The following is an 18,153-nucleotide window of genomic DNA, read 5'->3' as shown; positions in this document are numbered from 1 at the left end:
GGTTTTGACCGAGAACCGAGAATCGATATTTCATAAACGGTCATTCTCGCGTTTCATGTTTCATTTTTATCGCTGCAACTATGTGCGCGTGTTTGATGCTTGTTGAACGGAAGATGCCTCTCGTTTAATACCCGGTGCAATGCGTGCATTGGTAAGAAATAATCGTTGCTTTTAGAAATGATTCTGCAAAACCACCCAAGACATTAAACCTTCTCAGGGTCCCCGGAACTTTTTACTAAAGTGTTATTTATGAATTTTCGTCGTATTCGCAAATAATATCCGAAATGATAAACCAACAAATTTCACAAAAAAGGTTACGTAGTCCTACGTCCTGAGCAGTTGTGTCTCGGATACAACCCCTCGAATTATTTATATTTCTTCTTCTCCATCTGACCAGTTGATCTGTCAGATGGATCGATTGACTGTCCGCATCGTGATAGCCTGTGGCTTAAGCTGGATGCCCACTGGTTTTCGTCACAACGGTCGAAGATTTTTTTCTAGTGAAATGTCACCGTTACAACGAGTTTAAATTAAATTAAATTAGTAGGATCAATATTTCGCGAGATATTGATCACTAAAACCAACTACCTTGAAAATAATGGATAACTTTTTCCCCAACCTAATATTTCCTATCGATTGATCTATATGTCTATATTCCAAAGTAGTCTTCCAAGGATACTTTTCCATATTCGTATGGGTACGTAAATTGCAATGCTGCAGGCAGATGTATTGGAAAATGCTTCCAATTTTCATTAATTCAAACCATTTAGGGATTAGGGAAATGTAAGGTATAACATATCAACGTATCTCAGAGAATTTTCGATTCTATTGCTATGCAAATCCTCAGAAATCGTTCACAGTGAAAATAGTTATTAACGTTACCTTTGTTTCATTAAAACGTGATTCGGCACCTTTCTTGAAAGATGCAGTCCTGCGACAAAAGAACTAGATCACAAACTAGCAAGCATATGAGTTGTTGTTTGAACTTTTCTTTCTGAGTTCCTTGAAGCTACTCGTTTCTTTTTAGGTGAGATTAGCTCAAAGCTGGAAGGTTTATTTTAATATTGAGTACAAAATTCAGGTTATATCAATAAATTACTCACAATTAGTCTCATTCATAGATCATACATTCTCTATCAGTTTCCAAATTAAATATAAATTTTAGTTGATTTTGTCTGAAATCAGCTGTAAGTTTAGTATGTCTAATAATCAGGAAATATAATTTAATTCACCTCAAAGATTCGAATTCACGCTTTTCATCAAATGATAACAATTCTATTTTTTGATTTCTTGCTCTTATCTATTGACAATTCTCCCATACGTTATCTACGTCTACCTATTCTGCCGTATTTACTTTATGGCTGTACAAGGGGTCTTTGAGCGGAATGTTTCACCGCAACATGAGTGAAAAACTATTTTAAGTATTTTAATCCGGAATACGAGCAATAATTGTCGTGCCATTTGTGTTCCGTCCCTGTTTGATACATGAGTAGCCGACATTCGTTTGAGACTAACGCGCTTCATGGTAGATATCAAACATAACAAAACACAGACACAAAAGTGTACAAATGTGTAGAAATTCAGTAAAGATTAGTTATCTAATTTTTTTTTAATTTTTGATATCTGGTAATTATCATATTTTATACATGCGAATAGCTCGTTTAATTTTACATATGAATTCGTTTTGATGTGTCAAAATTATATGGATAGTTCAAGCAAAAACATCCATGAACTACATTAACATTTCATTCATTAATGAAGTAGCAATTCGCTGATTATTACGCCTGTCAAGCCACACAAATAGGGCCCGCGGCTTATCACCTAGACAAATTACCGTTATCTCTTAACATAATAAACGAAGCCATCTGTACGCATCGAACTGGTGGGGAGGAGAAAAATTGCACTCCGTGTATTAGTTTAAGTTCAATCTTTTTCCGAGACGGTACTTTAAAAAACAATGGCGTTGGTTTCATTGAAGGATTATGAAAAGCGAGCATGTGATATAATACCACCGATCGCGCTGGGATATTTCCGGAGTGGAGCTGGGGATGAGCTATCGCTGAAACTGAACCGAATTTGCTTCGATCGTTTGCGCATCAGACCGCGTATGTTGAACAGCAGCGCCTCGCGTGATATGACTGCGAATCTGTTCGGGCAGCGGTATGCGGTGCCTTTCGGAATATCACCGATGGCCATGCAGAGGATGGCTCATCCCGAGGGCGAAGTTGCCAATGCGAAAGCCGCTGCCAGTCGCGGGGCTGGATTCACACTGAGCACCATCGCCACCAGCTCTATCGAAGAGATTGCAGCTGGGGCACCCAATTCACCGAAGTGGTTCCAGTTGTACATATACAAGGATCGGAAACTGACCGAAAGTTTGGTTCGTCGAGCGGAGAAAGCTGGATTCAAAGCCATTGTGCTGACAGTTGACGCACCGATGTTTGGTCTGAGAAGATCAGATATGCGAAATAAGTTTTCTCTTGCCCCACATCTGACGTAAGGAGGTATATGGTGGATAAATATATTATTCTAAATTGATTGCATTTTAATTCTAGATTAGCAAACTTCGAAGGTCACTTAGCAACAAGTGTCCAAAGCAAGGGTGGCTCAGGAATCAATGAGTACGTCACGCAGCAACTGGATCCAACTCTGTCATGGGAAGATGTGAAATGGTTATTGAACTTTACAAAATTGCCGGTTATAGTGAAAGGAATTTTGACTAGAGAAGATGCCATCATAGCGGTTGATATGGGTGTTCATGGTATCTGGGTGTCCAATCACGGTGCGCGACAGATCGATTCGGTGCCGGCATCGGTATTTGTTACAAATGATCGATTGAGTGTATTATTCGCTTATGTTTGTACCAATTGTAGATTGAAGCCCTACCGGAAGTAGTTGCTGCTGTTGGTGATCGAACAACGATCGTTATGGATGGTGGTGTCACAGAGGGAACCGACATTTTCAAGGCTCTCGCCCTGGGCGCCAAGATGGTATTCTTGGGAAGACCGACGCTTTGGGGGTTAGCGGTTGATGGTCAACAAGGAGTGGAACATATTTTAGATATCTTGAGGAAGGAGTTGGACGTTGCGATGGCATTAGCGGGCTGCAAAAGTGTAGCTGACATCAGTCGGAATCACGTGGCTCATGAATCGACTTATGCAAAACTATGATTATTTTACACAAAACAACGGTATTATCATAAAGTGATTTTCATTTGAGAAAAAGATCTCGGTCTAGTAGGGATGGATTATGTTAAGTGTTTTATTATGTTAAGTGTTTTTCGCTCGCGCGAGCTGGTAGCTATAAACGGTGTTAGCTGTATAAAGTATGTATTTCACAGGTGCATGAAACTCTAAAAAAACTGTTTTCAAACATTCCAGATGAGAAGCACTACAGAAGAATTAAGAAATTGAAACAAACTTCATAGCCTTACGATATTTTTATTTAATCTGTCATTTGTTGGAGGCAGATAAAAACTGATTGAATAGAAGAAATGGTTTAAATAATAGAATAACCAAGGAGAATTTGAAATTTTAGCAGACAATAAGTTTTTTACGATATATTTTATGATGCAAGGGTTTTCAATTAATCATGGATAATGATGCGAATCCAATAAATGTTAACAACCCAGATATCTTGTGGAGTGATTGTAAGCGATTGATTGTATTAGATATCACCCTATATCTATATTTGTTCCTACAATTTTTTATGCGTACATGTAGCTGATAGCTGAACCTAAAATTCATTGTTTTCATTGTACCGATGACTTACAGGAATATATGGGGGTAAAACAAAAATCAAAACACTTACATAAAGAAAGATTTTGAATGCTTATAACTCGAGTATTTATTAATAGATGGCAAAGCTGTTTGCATCAACGGATAGGAAATATTTCTACGCATTTATTTTAAATTTTATTTCTCTTGAGATGAACAATTAAATAATTATGAAATGTCAAGCATTATCTAAACGCGTTAGTTCCATGTTTGAATTGGTCCGATTTGTGCTCCCTCAATTGTACCGACTATATGAAGCAACTAGAGTAACAATTTGAAAACAAGCGAAACATTGCGTTGTAAGTCACACATACATGCAGAACGGAACAAGTATGGAAAAGTTCATTCCTCATTTCTCCACACTTGATTATAGATCATTCTTGTATCTGCTTGGAATAATCATGGCGAAAAGAATGCAGCAAACAATCGTGAGATTGCACGATGAATCATTTTACACTCCCCGACCATCTTCATTCGGGACTGATAGAAAACATAACAAAACAAAGAGTGGAAAACAACATTCAATAAATGAATATTCCTTTGGAAGGATCGCATGAAACAAAATAACAAGTGAGTCAAAATAGATTGAATCTGCGTGTATGTATGATTTTATTTTCCCTTGTACTCTTTTCCTTGTCAGCATTCAAGTGCACATAAATCTACCTTCCCGCTCACCAATAACTTGCGTTAATATGGTCTTTTGCGTTGGCTTAGATCGTTTCATACTAGAAACAAAAAAATGTCATTGCAATAGTGCACAGGAAACAACTCGATTTCAACTATCTACCTATATTTTACTGCCGCGATAGAGGCTCAATGATTGCTATTTGAGTGAAAAACGAATGATTTTACAGAGACACTCGCTGGCTCAAGCAAAAGTTTCCAGTTTGATTCTATCACCATCATTCCGAGAGGCAAATGAGGGAATGAAAAAATTTCTGAGAATAGAAGAGAGGAATCGAGACAGTATTTCTCCGTTCTAGTCGAGAATGAACTTTGCGAAGAGGATAGGTGAATGTTTCCTGTCTCAAATAAAGTGAGGCATAAACGGAGAATAGAAGGGTGAGTTTTATCTGTGAATGAGTGTTGTTGAACGAATTTCGATGCGATTTTGCCCATACCTGGACCGGAAGGCGTTTCCTCAAAACAGACTGCTAAACCAAGGAACCTGGAGAACCAGGATCATTTTGTAAAAATCAGACAAAATTGAATGTTTGTCAGGACATCAGAAACGTGTCAAAAAGTCTGGGAAATCCTGAAAAATTAGGAAGATTGGCATATCAGGTTGGAGTCATAGAAATAGACATAGACTAAGAGACGTAGAATTACAACAAAGGCTTTCAATTGAAATAACTTACAGGCGGAGGCGATCTGGCGTAGTGGTAACATCCATGCCTCTCACGCTAAAGGTCACGAGTTCAATTCTCACTCCCGACATTCTTCCTAAAATGGAAGTAAAAGTGACGAACCAGCCAAATGAGTTGAAAATCACTATAATACAGATAAAAAAAAAAAAAAAAAAAATAACTTACAGAATATCTGAATAGTTTTTCGGTGCCTATTAGCAAAATTACATATCCAACGCTCCCAAAAACATTATTCCCAAACAAACAATTCACAAATTATGCCCTACTTAGAATCGAGAGTCACCACATGCCGTTAGTTCTTCGCATTGACGTAAACGACAACTTTCTGCAAGCTCCGGGGAACACAATTCAAACCGACGACTTTGATTTTCGACGCTGCAACTTTACTTAATAAAACTTAATAGAGTTGTCTCTACTATCGACTGGGCTTCGTTGTTTCTCAGCAAGGATACTGACGAGATGGTACGCATATTCTACGACTCTCTGAATGCAGTCCTGAATGAGCATGGTCCACGTAAACGATTCACGAGACGCTCCTACAAGTACGCTTGGTGGACATCTGATCGGCAGCACCTTCGTAACGCTGTCCGCAATTCTCTAATCGTTACTTCCAAGCACGAACTTCAAACCTTATCATTGCCCACCTGGAGACGACTGCGATGCGAAACCACTCCTATTTTTGGACGTTTATCCACAATCGAAAGCATTCAAATCGATTCCCAGCCGAGATGACTTTTGAGGACAGTAGCACTGATTCCCCGGAAGGATTGGCAAATCTGCACAACACTTTTCCGCATCAATGGAAAACCGCTTCAATATGTCCGACTTTCAAATCAGGCTCTAATCATGCCGTTGAAAATTATCGAGGCGTTTCCATTCTATGTTGCGTGGCGAAAGTATTAGAAGGACTAGTTCATAATACTGCATGTCAACCGATGATATCTGAGTATTTGTATTTGTATTTGTATTTGTATTTGTATTTGTATTTGTATTTGTATTTGTATTTTTATTTGTATTTGTATTTGTATTTATTTCTCAATTCAACTGACAATTGTTGTCTCAATGAATAAAAAACTTATGCTAATCTTAGTTGGCCAGCAGTACGAAATAGGTCGAGAAGCCGTTGTCGGAAATTGTTGGCAGAAATATTAAAATCGAAGAGATTGAAATTGTCGTTGAAATGCTGACAGATCGAACGGATGGGCTCATGCAACCCATAATTTCTGCTTCGTGGATCCAACAGCAGAAAATCACGTTGGCGTAATGGTCTTTCAGGCACGTACATGTTCAGTTGAGCCAGCAGTGGTGGGCAGTCAATGTCTCCTGAGAATATTTTCCCAGCAAATGTAGCTTGAGCGACTATGCGTCTAACTTCAAGTGGTTGAATATTCAACAGACGACAACGATCCTCGTAGGGTGGCAGGTTCCGAGGATCGCGCCAACGAAGAAATCGGAGGGCGTATCTGACGAACTTCTTTTGAATAGCTTCAATACGGGCGATCCATCTGGTGTGATAGGGGCACCATACTACTGAGTTTGATTCCAATATTGATCGGACAAGTGAAAAGTACAGGGATCGGAGACACAGTGGGTCGCGAAATTCGTCGGCAATTTTGAATATAAAGCCCAATTGGCGATTGGCTCTGGCAACAATATCGTGATAGTGATTGCGAAACGAAAGTCCGCTATCCAGGATAACTCCGAGATCCTTGAGGTGTTGTACTCGGTCAAGATGACAACCAAACAGGATGTAGTCATGGATGATCGGTTGATTTTTGCGGTGATAGGAGATCACGTTACATTTTTCGACACTGACACTCAGCATGTTTCTGGAACACCAATCTGCAAAGGTACATACCAAAGTTTGCAGATCCTGGCAGTCCGAATGGCATTTGACTAATTTGAATATTTTTGCATCGTCAGCAAAAAAGAAACGGCATTCCGGAGGTATCAGCAACGAAACATCATTCAAAAATAATGAAAATAATAGCGGCCCGAGGTTACTGCCTTGCGGGACTCCAGAATTGTTGGAAAACGTCTCCGATTCTGAGAGGCCAATCTTGATCCGAACTGAGCGATCTAATAAGTAGGATCTGAACCAATTAACACTTCTTGATGAAACACCGAGTTTATCCAGTTTAGCGAGGAGAATTTCGTGGTTCACTGAATCGAAAGCAGCTTTCAAATCCATGTATGCAGCATCAACTTGTCATCCCGAGTCCATACTTCGTAAACAAAACGATGTGAACTGCACCAAGTTGGTGGATACCGATCGCTTTGGGTAGAAACCGTGCTGTTGTGTGTCGATATAGTATTTGCAACAAGCAAACAAAGATCCATTTACTATTATCTCGAACAGCTTAGAACATGCGCACAAGGACGTGATACCGCGGTAATTACCAACATCGCGTTTGTCGCCTTTTTTATGCACCGGAAACATATATGAAAATTTCCAACGGGTTGGAAATTCGCTTTGCTGAACCGACAGATTGAATATCGTTGTTAACGGAGAGCAAAGAACATCTGCACAAAGCTTCAAGACTGCTGAGGGTATTCCGTCGGGCCCAGCGGCATACGAGAGCGTTAATTTACGCATTGCGGTTTTCATCATCTCTTCTGTAAAGTGAGGAATGTCGAAGTTGAATTCATCACAAGGCAGTCCGCTGGTAGCTTCTGCAACTTGCATAGCAGAGGTTGAGGAATTGTTGAACACTCGTTTGAAATGACGTGCAAACAAATTGCATTTCTCAGGATCATTATTAGCCGTGCTATTTCCAAAAAACATAGAACAAGGCAGTCCAGCATCTTTTCGTTTGGTATTCACAAATGACCAAAACCCACGAGGGTTGGTGCGTAGATTCGCTTCCGTTCGTTTTACGTACCGATTATAGAGAAAACGGTTATATTGACGGTAACAACGACTGGCCAAATTGAACTGTCGTTTGAAGTAAGATGACCGGCAGTTACTGTAACTTCGCAGAGCGGTTGATCTTTTTCGCTTCAGCTCGCGTAAGCGGCGATTGGACCAAGGTGGATTATGAGGTGGTCGTCGAGCAGGAACAACACGAAAGATAGCATCCACTACTGCTGTATAGAAGTACTCCACTGCGACATTGACACTATCGGTAGATTCGATGAAATTCCAGTCAATATTGGCGAGTTCATCACTCAATAAAGCGTAGTTGGCTCGACGGAAGTTCAGAGATGTTTGTTCAGATGGTGCAACATAAACGATCGGAGTGTGCAAGCTTATTAACGTGACGAGAGCAGGGTGATCAGCATCGAGATCAATTAGGGGATCAGCCGCCAAAGCAATCGAAGAAATGGGTAATGCAGCATCATTGGTCAGGACAAGGTCCAGTAATCTACCATTTCTATTCAGATGTGTGTTGGCTTGAGAAAAACCGTGAAGGTTGAATCCGTCCAGGAGAGCACAGCGGGCCTCGGATATATGCGATGTCAATGGATCGATGACTGGTGTACTACTTTCGGGGAAACACCACTGCAAACCTGCTTGATTATAGTCACCGAACAGAAGAGCAGGAGAGTGAACTTTCAAACGAGCTGAAACTGAACCAATGGATTCCACGTGTTCGTCGATCGCCGTACTATCGTTTTTCCTGTTAGGCGGGAGATAAATAACGCCGATACTTATAGTGTTGTGATTAACTTCCACCAAAACCCACAGTTGCTCAAGTAGGAGAGAAATATGGGCAGGATCAAGATAACTGGTTAGTCGCCTCGTGATAGCAATCAGTACTCCTCCACCACGAGATTTATGACTATTCAGATGACTTCTATCGGTTCGGTATACGGCGTACGAAGGTCCAAAAAGCTGCGTTGAGAAAATGCGATCATTCAGCCATGTTTCAGTCAGGACAATCAAATCAAACTCTTCTTCGGAAACAGACAAGAAGAAAGCATCTATTTTGGTCCTCAATCCACGCACATTTTGATAATAAATCCGGAGGTTCGAGGAACGTCGATCGCAGGAACTGGAAATCGAAGGGATTTCAGGTGCCGAAAGTTCAGAATTATCAGTATACTCGCCTGAACTTACAGGCCGGAAGCTCCCTGGACCAACACCGACCACAGGACCGGGACAATGGTGATGGCAGATGTTGATAAAGGGCACGACTGGGTCGGGTGGCGAGGGAACTTCCTCAATACCTGTTACTGGTTGTCCCGGATCCAATGTAGAGGCATCGAACAAAAAAGAGGATGAGCAGCAATTGCTAGAAGGTGAAGCATTGACTTTCTCCCAATTTTTGACCCAAATAGACCAATTTTTGTTACGTTCGAGCGATTAGAAAACTTTTGTTCACTGAATATCTTTATTATTTACCCCCCCCCCCCCCTTTCCGTCAATCGAATACCTTTCGCCATTCCTTTAAATTCTACGTGAATCACTAATCTGACCAACTTCTTACGTTGCACATCTAATATTTATCTTGTAAATTGAACATTCCCAATTATTTTTTCATAAAAACACAAATAAAGGATTGGTGATTATGCGAAAACTCGATTTTTATGCCCTGCGGCTAAACGTATGTCTCGGGAAAAAACGACGTTTGAATGTTTATATCCACCGATGCCGCATTGTGTGTGTGATTGTGACGCATGTCCTTTCAATAAAAGTGACTTAAATATACTATCACTACAGCAAATAAGTATCCCGATAAAAAGAACATTCCTAGTTGTTTTGTAAGTGTTTCAAGTTTTTTTTCAAGTTCGGCTAAACGAATGTCTATCACTGTAGTGCGTTTGGACAATACTTGACATTTCACAATTATTCAATTGTTTATCTCCAGAAAAATAAATTGTTATTCATTGTGATAGATGCGTAGGGAATAAATGCTCGAGCTACAAGCGTTCGAAATCATTCATTTTTTCCTACATGTTCCGTGCCTAGATTTTCATTTTACCCCTCTATAGGACTATGTCTTACGTTTGTTAATATACACTTTATAGGGCCACGGCCTTATAAAGGATTGAAGCAGTGTTGCCACGTTTTAATTTGTACCAGAGGGGTTAAAAATCTTTCTCATCTGCACTTTTTCTTCTGAAAATCTGTACCATCGATAATATTCGACGTAGAGAAAAAACTAATTTGTTAGCATAAAAAATACTAATTTATTAACTTCAAATACTACATTCACATTTGCAAGTCATTCGTGTGTTTGATGATGCTTATACATATTTTTTTTTGAATCTAGATTGCATATTGTCATTTATTATAATTTTCGAGCTGCCGCCACGATGTTTAATCAATTTTTTTGATCTTAAAAAAGCGTTCATCGTATCGTTGCTGAGCTGATTTCGAAGCTTATTCTTGTTTTGTTAATATTCAGAAAAAAATCGCTCGACAATGACCGAAGTGTGAGAACGTTACAAAGCAGACATCGAAGCGCCGAAAATGCAAGCGATCCGTCAATTCTTTTTAAGCATCCAATTTTTGTCCACCAATCCTGCACATGCTCGTTTTCCGAAACTTTTATTTCCTTAGGGAGTAATTTTATCTTTAGGATATGGAATTAATTCTTCAGATCTTGTATATTTGGCATTATTCCAGAAGAGGACGCCTTTGCCAATTCTGAACGTGTGTTCTAGATTAACGATTTTGATTCGTTTAGTTACGAATAGTGCTCGTTGAAATTTATCGATTGGCTGTTTGGTAGAAGCTTATAATGCAGAATTTTTCTCCTATCCCACTAGACACAAAGAATGACTTTCTGCAGGTGAAGATCGTTTGGAGATATCTAAGGATGGTTCATTTCGCTCACCTCAAAGATTTATTTTTTGCTCAACATTGTTGTAAAGGATAATATTTTTCTTCGCCTGACACTATTTGCTTCGAACTGCGAGTTTTCATTGCATTTATGAAGCGAGTTGTTGATGGAGATACGATCCATTTTATGTTTTCGGTCAAAAGGTGTAGAACTCATACATTGTAACGGTTCGTAATCAAGTTTCACCAGGTGCTCATGAACATAGATACTTGTAAGGAACCTGCTAATTGATGTTTCGTATACCGAGGATTATCTTCATCAGGGTCTCGATTCGATTATCATCAGTTGCGCACTCAAACTTGCTGGACTACCCAATAACTAGAAGCGTATTCCAAAAAATAATATAATTCAACGAAGAAGAGCATCACTGCTAAGAAGACTTCTCTAAATATAGGCCCCCGTGACTGAATTTGTTGTTCGAGTTCTTGAATAACATAAACGAACATTGGGAGCGGAAACTGAATTGAAACATCGAAAACAATGTCGTGTATTTTTAAAATTACAACATTCCAACATGCTTTGGTGGCATCTGAATCCTGCCGATAATAGCGTCCCAATTCTGATCGATAATGATAACACAAGACTCTTTAAAATCAATAAAAATAAATCGATCGCTCTCAGCTCCTGTGCGATACTCTCTGAATTCAAATTTCAGCAAAGAATTTCAACGATATAAAGAAATATGGGATTTCCACCGCGCAGTACTATCAGACAGCAGTAATACGGATAAATTTTCTTGCAATGCAGAATATTTTTCATATATTGTTGAATACCGATATATATTTGTTTTTTAAAATATTTATAAGTGTGCACGTGGATGTAATCTATACCCCCTCCCCCCTCACCATGGACAAGCGTGGACATTTTCGGAACCCCTACTCCCCCTAAAGTTGTCCACATGGTATGTGGACAGCGCCAATTATGATCGTCTATCATCTTATGAGAGAATCTGGATAAATTTATTTTTTTCATGTGAGAAAGGTGTTTTCTGACTTTAAGGGGATGAATCAGAAATCAAATTCCTCTTTTATATCCAAAAAATGAAAAATACATGCAAAAAAAACGATTTTTTTTAATTTTTTGACTCGATTAAAACAAAAATCGAAAACAATTTTAGATAAAATCATAGTGTCATATGAGAGTTAAAAGATTTGTTATCTGTTTTCAGAATAATGGTTTTTATTTTTCTGAAATTGGCGAATGTGTGAGCTAATGTATGAAAATTGACTCAAACTCATAATCGCACGCTGGTTGAAACCTCAACTGAATTTCGAAGGGGTTGGCCAATTTCCGAATTCCATCATTAGTATAGTATCCCTTGTTCATTGCAACTATTTTTAGCGGTCTTTAGCCATATCTACGAGTTTTTGTTGTGTGTTCGGAAGGAATATTAATCAATTTTCCATCAAGTGGTTCTTAAAATCGTTATTTTTAAGAAATTTAATGGTTTCTAAATTTCCTACATAAATAACTTCCTCAGTTTTTTACTGAGATTGCTGTTGGAAGATTGTGGAGGAATATCAATAACTTTTGAGCAATTGTGATGTAACCATGTACGAACTTTATATGTCTTGAGCTCTGGGTCATTGTCCTGGCATAACATGAATCCTCGATTCTATCACATTTTGTTGACACTTAAAAACATTTCTGATCCATTACACCATCGATAAAAACCAAATTTAGCAAACAAAAAGTTTGTAATGTGCCTAGGAATGGCAGCTTGAATGCCCGAGCACAGAGGGACAAACCGTTTCTTAGAAGAAAAAAAATCAGTAACTCCAATTTGATTATTCCAAACAGCATGAAACACATTACTTACTGCCAAGATGTTATTTCCGTAGATGGGTTCTAATTTGATATTTTTGGCTCCGATGGTTATCGTTTCGTATGGACGAGGCCAACGATGAATTAAACGTAAAAAATATCTGAAAGTAACGTTTAAACATGGTGGTGGTGGAGGCATGGTATGAGGGTGCATGTATAAGCAATTTGGTTTTCATCGATGGTGTATTGGATCAGAATGTTTACGTGAACATCTTGAAGGAAAATATGAAGCAAAGTGTCAACAAATTGTGATGGAATCGAGGATTCAAGTTTTGCCAAGACAATGACCCAGAGCTCAAGACATATGAAGTTCGCACATGGTTACATTACAATTACTCAAAAGCTATTGATATTCCTCCACAATCTCCTGACATGAATCCTAGTAAAAAACTAAGGAAGTTATACCTACTTGTGTGAAGTTAGCGGCCAAAATCCAGCGGCTAAAATCGCATACAAGTCATATGTTGGATGCAACATGCGATAATTTTGTTTTTCGTTATTAATTATTTTAATAATTATAAATTGAACATTCATCGAATAAATAACGTTAGATATATACTCATTCGAAAGAGAAATATGTTATCTATCTTCTAGCATCTTCATAACCCATCATCAAAGTATCAGAAGGAAGTTATACATCAAAACGTGCACATGAGTCAATAATTTGAGGAGTACCAATTTCGGAAAATCAAAAAAAGTTGTTCGAAACACCCAAAAACACATTCTTGAAACAATGTTCATTCGATAGAGAAATATTTTACCTATCTTCCGCCCCCTACTTTCATTGATCGGAAAAGGGTCTGAGGAAAGTTATAGGCCAAGTTGTATGGGGGAAATTAATTAATTCAAACAACATTGAAAAAAGTTATGAGAAAGGACCCAATACACATTTTCGAGATAATATTCATTCGATAGAGAACATTTTTATCTATCTTTAGCCACATTTTCATTGATCGGAAAAGGGTTTGAGAAAAGTTATAGGCCAAAACGTGTAGAAGTCATATGGGAGAAAAAATAATTTGAGAAAATGCGTACAAGTTGTATGGGCGAAGGGAATTATTTTAAAGAAAATGTAAAAAAGTTATTTGAAGGCTCAATTACACATTTTTGAGATAGTACTCATTCGATAGAGAATATTTTTATCTATCTTCAACCATATTTTCATTGATCGGAAAAGGGTCTGAGAAACGTTATATGCCAAAATGTGTACAAGTTGTATGGGGGAAATTAATTAATTCAAACAACATAGAAAAAAGTTATTAGAAAAGACCCAATACACATATTCGAGATAATATTCATTCGATAGAGAACATTTTTATCTATCTTTAGCCACATTTTCATTGATCGGAAAAGGGTCTGAGAAAAGTTATAGGCCAAAACGTGTACGAGCTATATGGGAGAAAAAATAATTTGAGAAAATGCGTACAAGTTGTATGCATGAAGGGAATTATTTTAAAGAAAATGTAAAAAAGTTATTTGAAGGCCCAATTACACATTTTTGAGATAGTACTCATTCGATAGAGAATATTTTTATCTATCTTCAACCATTGATCGGAAAAGGGTCTGAGAAACGTTATATGCCAAAATGTGTACAAGTTGTATGGGGGAAATTAATTAATTCAAACAACATAGAAAAAAGTTATTAGAAAAGACCCAATACACATATTCGAGATAATATTCATTCGATAGAGAACATTTTTATCTATCTTTAGCCACATTTTCATTGATCGGAAAAGGGTCTGAGAAAAGTTATAGGCCAAAACGTGTACGAGCTATATGGGAGAAAACATAATTTGAGAAAATGCGTACAAGTTGTATGGGCGAAGGGAATTATTTGAATGAAAATGTAAAAAAGTTATTTGAAGGCTCAATTACACATTTTTGAGATAGTACTCATTCGATAGAGAATATTTTTATCTATCTTCAACCATATTTTCATTGATCGGAAAAGGGTCTGAGAAATGTTATATGCCAAAATGTGTACAAGTTGTATGGGGAAAATTAATTAATTTAAAGAACATTGAAAAAAAGTTATTAGAAAGGATCCAATACACATGTTTGAGATAGTACTCATTCGATAGAGAATATTTTTATCTATCTTCAAGCATTTTTATCTATCTTCAACCAATATTTTCATTGATCGGAAAAGGGTCTGAGAAACGTTATATGCCAAAATGTGTACAAGTTGCATGGGGGAAATTAATTAATTCAAACAACATTGAAAAAAGTCACAGGAGGTTGTGTCCGAGACACGACCGCATAGTTGACGTAGGATTCCGTCAGGCTATCTGTTGATTTTGTATATGTTTGAATAATTACATCGTTAAACACTTTGATAATGATTTGGTGGCCCTGAAATGGTCGTTTTGTTTGGTTGTTGGATATTGTTTGTTCACTCCACCAGTGTTTACCGAGTGATGATGACAAAAGGATGGTAAACAGTCGTTGGATGATGCGTCCGAAGTGGAACGAGATATGATGAAAACCACCCCCTGTGATCTTAGACGAGATGACTCATATGTTATATATGGATGAAATAAAGAAAAAAAAACTCACCAATGTAATATAAGATAATTACCAATACCGAACACAACTATCAATTTTTCTCATCAGTAAAAACATGTTACTTCAATATAGAGAAAACATTTTTGAAATGCGAAAGGTAATTTTCTTTTATAATGTTTGCTTTTTGAATGTTTATTCAACCCAATGCAAATTTCAATTGGACTAACAGCACCTAATACTATATGCAGAGCTTGGTTTTGATGTCTCTGTTAGGGAACACATTTCGGTAGGAACAAAAACTCCCCCTACTATCATGTATTTGCAATGCCGATTTCCCCCAGGCAGCTTGGTTTTGATGTGTCTGTTGGGGACCCGCCGCATGTATCGTCAAGTTCGATCAATCAGAAGTGGGTATCTCCGTTAGGGTAGGGGTTGAGATTTTTCAATTGTTCGATAGTTAGTTACATGACATATATTATTTTCTTCAATATAAAAAATTGTTATGAAGTGTCGAAATCGATTGACGCTAAAATTTCATCAATCCGTCATGAAATGACTGAGTAATAAGCGTTTGAAATTGTACAATTTTCACGATGTGCTCAATTTTCAATTTTCAATTTGTACCCCAATATGTTCCCGAAAGACGTAATCCTACGTCAAAAGTTATTAGAAAGGACCCAATACACATTTTCGAGATAATATTCATTCGATAGAGAACATTTTTATCTATCTTTAGCCACATTTTCATTGATCGGAAAAGGGTCTGAGAAAAGTTATAGGCCAAAACGTGTACGAATTATATGGGAGAAAAAATAATTTGAGAAAATGCGTACAAGTTGTATGGATGAAGGGAATTATTTTAAAGAAAATGTAAAAAAGTTATTTGAAGGCCCAATTACACATTTTTGAGATAGTACTCATTCGATAGAGAATATTTTTATATATCTTCAACCATATTTTCATTGATCAGAAAAGGGTCTGAGAAATGTTATATGCCAAACTGTGTACAAGTTGTATGGGGAAAATTAATTAATTTAAAGAACATTGAAAAAAAGTCACAGGAGGGTTGTGTCCGAGACACGACCGCATAGTTGACGTAGGATTCCGTTGGGCTAGGGAACATAAGCTTTCCCTACTTTCATGTATTTGCAATGCCGATTTCCTCCAGGCAGCTTGGTTTTGATGGCTCTGTTAGAGAATACATTTCGTTAGGAACAAACTCTTCCCCTACTTTCATGTATTTGCAATGTCGATTTCCCCCAGGCAGCTTGGTTTTAATGTCTCTGTTAGGGAACACATTTCGGTGGAAACAAAAGCTCCCCCTACTTTCATGTATTTGCAATGCCGATTTCCTCCAGGCAGCTTGGTTTTGATGGCTCTGTTAGAGAATACATTTCGTTAGGAACAAACTTTTCCCCTACTTTCATGTATTTGCAAAGCCGATTTCCTCCCAGGCAGCTTGGTTTTGAAGTATCTGTTAGGGAACACATTTCTGTGGGAGTAAAAGCTCCCCCTACTTTCATGTGTTAACAATGTCGATTTGATCCAGGCAGCTTGGTTTTGATGTCTCTGTTAGGGAACACATTTCGGTGGGAACAATGATATATTTCGTTAGGATAGGGGTTGAGATTTTTCAATTGTTCGATAGTTAGTTTCATGACATATATTATTTTCTTCAATATAAACAATTGTTATGGAGTGCCGAAATCGATTGACGCAAAAATTTCATCAATTCATCATTAAATGAACATTTTTGGACAATTTTCACGATGTGCTCGATTTTCGATTTTCAATTTGTACCCCAATATGTTCCCGAAAGACGTAATCCTACGTCAAAAGTTATTAGAAAGGATCCAATACACATGTTTGAGATAGTACTCATTCGATAGAGAATATTTTTATCTATCTTCAACCATATTTTCATTGATCGGAAAAGGGTCTGAGAAATGTTATAGGCCAAAATGTGTACAATAATCAATTTTTTTTTTTTTATCTGTATTATAGTGATTTTCAACTCATTTGGCTGGTTCGTCACTTTTTACTTCCATTTTTGGAAGAATGTCGGGAGTGAGAATTGAACTCGTGACCTTTAGCGTGAGAGGCATGGATGTTACCACTACGCCAGATCGCCTCCCAATAATCAATTTAAGAATATCAGAAAAGTTATTCAGAAGTTAAGGGAGATACCGTGTTAGTAGTCGTAATCCTACAAGCCGAGGAGGATCAAAGAAAATAGCCATTCCATGCCAAATCGATATAGTAGATCAGATTCTCAGATTTTCGAGAAAAATTGTAGTTTTGTTCCTTGTCATAAAATATGAAACCCGTATTTTCCTATTTTTTCATCAGGGTGCCCATTTCCATTTTAGGGTGGTTCAAAAAAATCCAGTTTTAACCATTTTTTCCAAAAATTACTTTTTTCAAAAATTCATAACTTTTGAAATAATATTTAAAATATTGCATTTGCAAAAAATGGAACTTTGTTTTCATAATTATTGATTGTATTTGTTTTTTTTTTTATAGTTGATATTGTTTCGGGACCACAGACGATATATATTTTTTTAAATATTTTTTCTTGAAAGATGAGCTTTTATATAACATATTCAAAAATCAGAAAGGTGGTGTATTTCGGTTTTGAGTTATGATTTTTCATAGTTGAGATGCATTGATAGTGATAGCTTAGTGGACAGACATGAAAAATCCATTTTTCTTGCAAGTGTATTATTTTTTTCAAAAAAGGTTAGCACATTGGCTGCTGTTTTAAATGTCGATCATCGGAATTGGTCCAATAGTTCAGAAGTTATTAATCTTTGAAAAAAGGCATTTTGGAAAAAAGGGTAAAATTTTATTTTTCGGACCATCGGTTAACTTTCCTAATATAATAACGAAAAA

The 18,153-nt window shown here is 37.4% G+C and overlaps 2 protein-coding genes across 2 annotated transcripts in view; one reads left to right on the top strand and one right to left on the bottom strand.

Moving 5' to 3' along the window:
* Positions 1-1,917: 1,917 nt before the first annotated feature.
* On the top strand, positions 1,918-4,292 carry LOC129768057 (uncharacterized). Its single transcript, XM_055769438.1, has 3 exons — positions 1,918-2,496; positions 2,556-2,814; positions 2,874-4,292. The coding sequence occupies exons 1-3, from the start codon at positions 1,958-1,960 to the stop codon at positions 3,168-3,170; spliced, it is 1,095 nt and encodes a 364-aa protein (XP_055625413.1). The 5' UTR covers positions 1,918-1,957; the 3' UTR covers positions 3,171-4,292.
* A 3,060-nt stretch (positions 4,293-7,352) lies between these two features.
* The window catches only part of LOC129766241 (uncharacterized), a 30,259-nt gene continuing 19,458 nt past the window's right edge, over positions 7,353-18,153 (bottom strand). The window contains exon 3 of the mRNA XM_055766757.1: positions 7,353-9,378. Coding sequence (XP_055622732.1) covers positions 7,353-9,378 — 2,026 coding nt within the window. The remainder of the gene's footprint in view (positions 9,379-18,153) is intronic.

The sequence above is a fragment of the Toxorhynchites rutilus genome, chromosome 2, assembly GCF_029784135.1.
Source record: "Toxorhynchites rutilus septentrionalis strain SRP chromosome 2, ASM2978413v1, whole genome shotgun sequence".
Classification (NCBI taxonomy): domain Eukaryota; kingdom Metazoa; phylum Arthropoda; class Insecta; order Diptera; family Culicidae; genus Toxorhynchites; species Toxorhynchites rutilus.
The sequence above is the reverse complement of the archived record's forward strand: the minus strand, read 5'-3'. Positions and strand labels throughout refer to the sequence as shown.

Excerpts from the sequence above, each read along its gene's own strand:
- LOC129768057 (XM_055769438.1), top strand. The coding sequence starts at position 1,958 with ATGGCGTTGGTTTCATTGAAGGATTATGAAAAGCGAGCATGTGATATA. Across the intron at positions 2,497-2,555 it reads TCTCTTGCCCCACATCTGAC|ATTAGCAAACTTCGAAGGTC; the intron begins GTAAGGAGGTAT and ends TTTTAATTCTAG. Across the intron at positions 2,815-2,873 it reads TCGATTCGGTGCCGGCATCG|ATTGAAGCCCTACCGGAAGT; the intron begins GTATTTGTTACA and ends TACCAATTGTAG.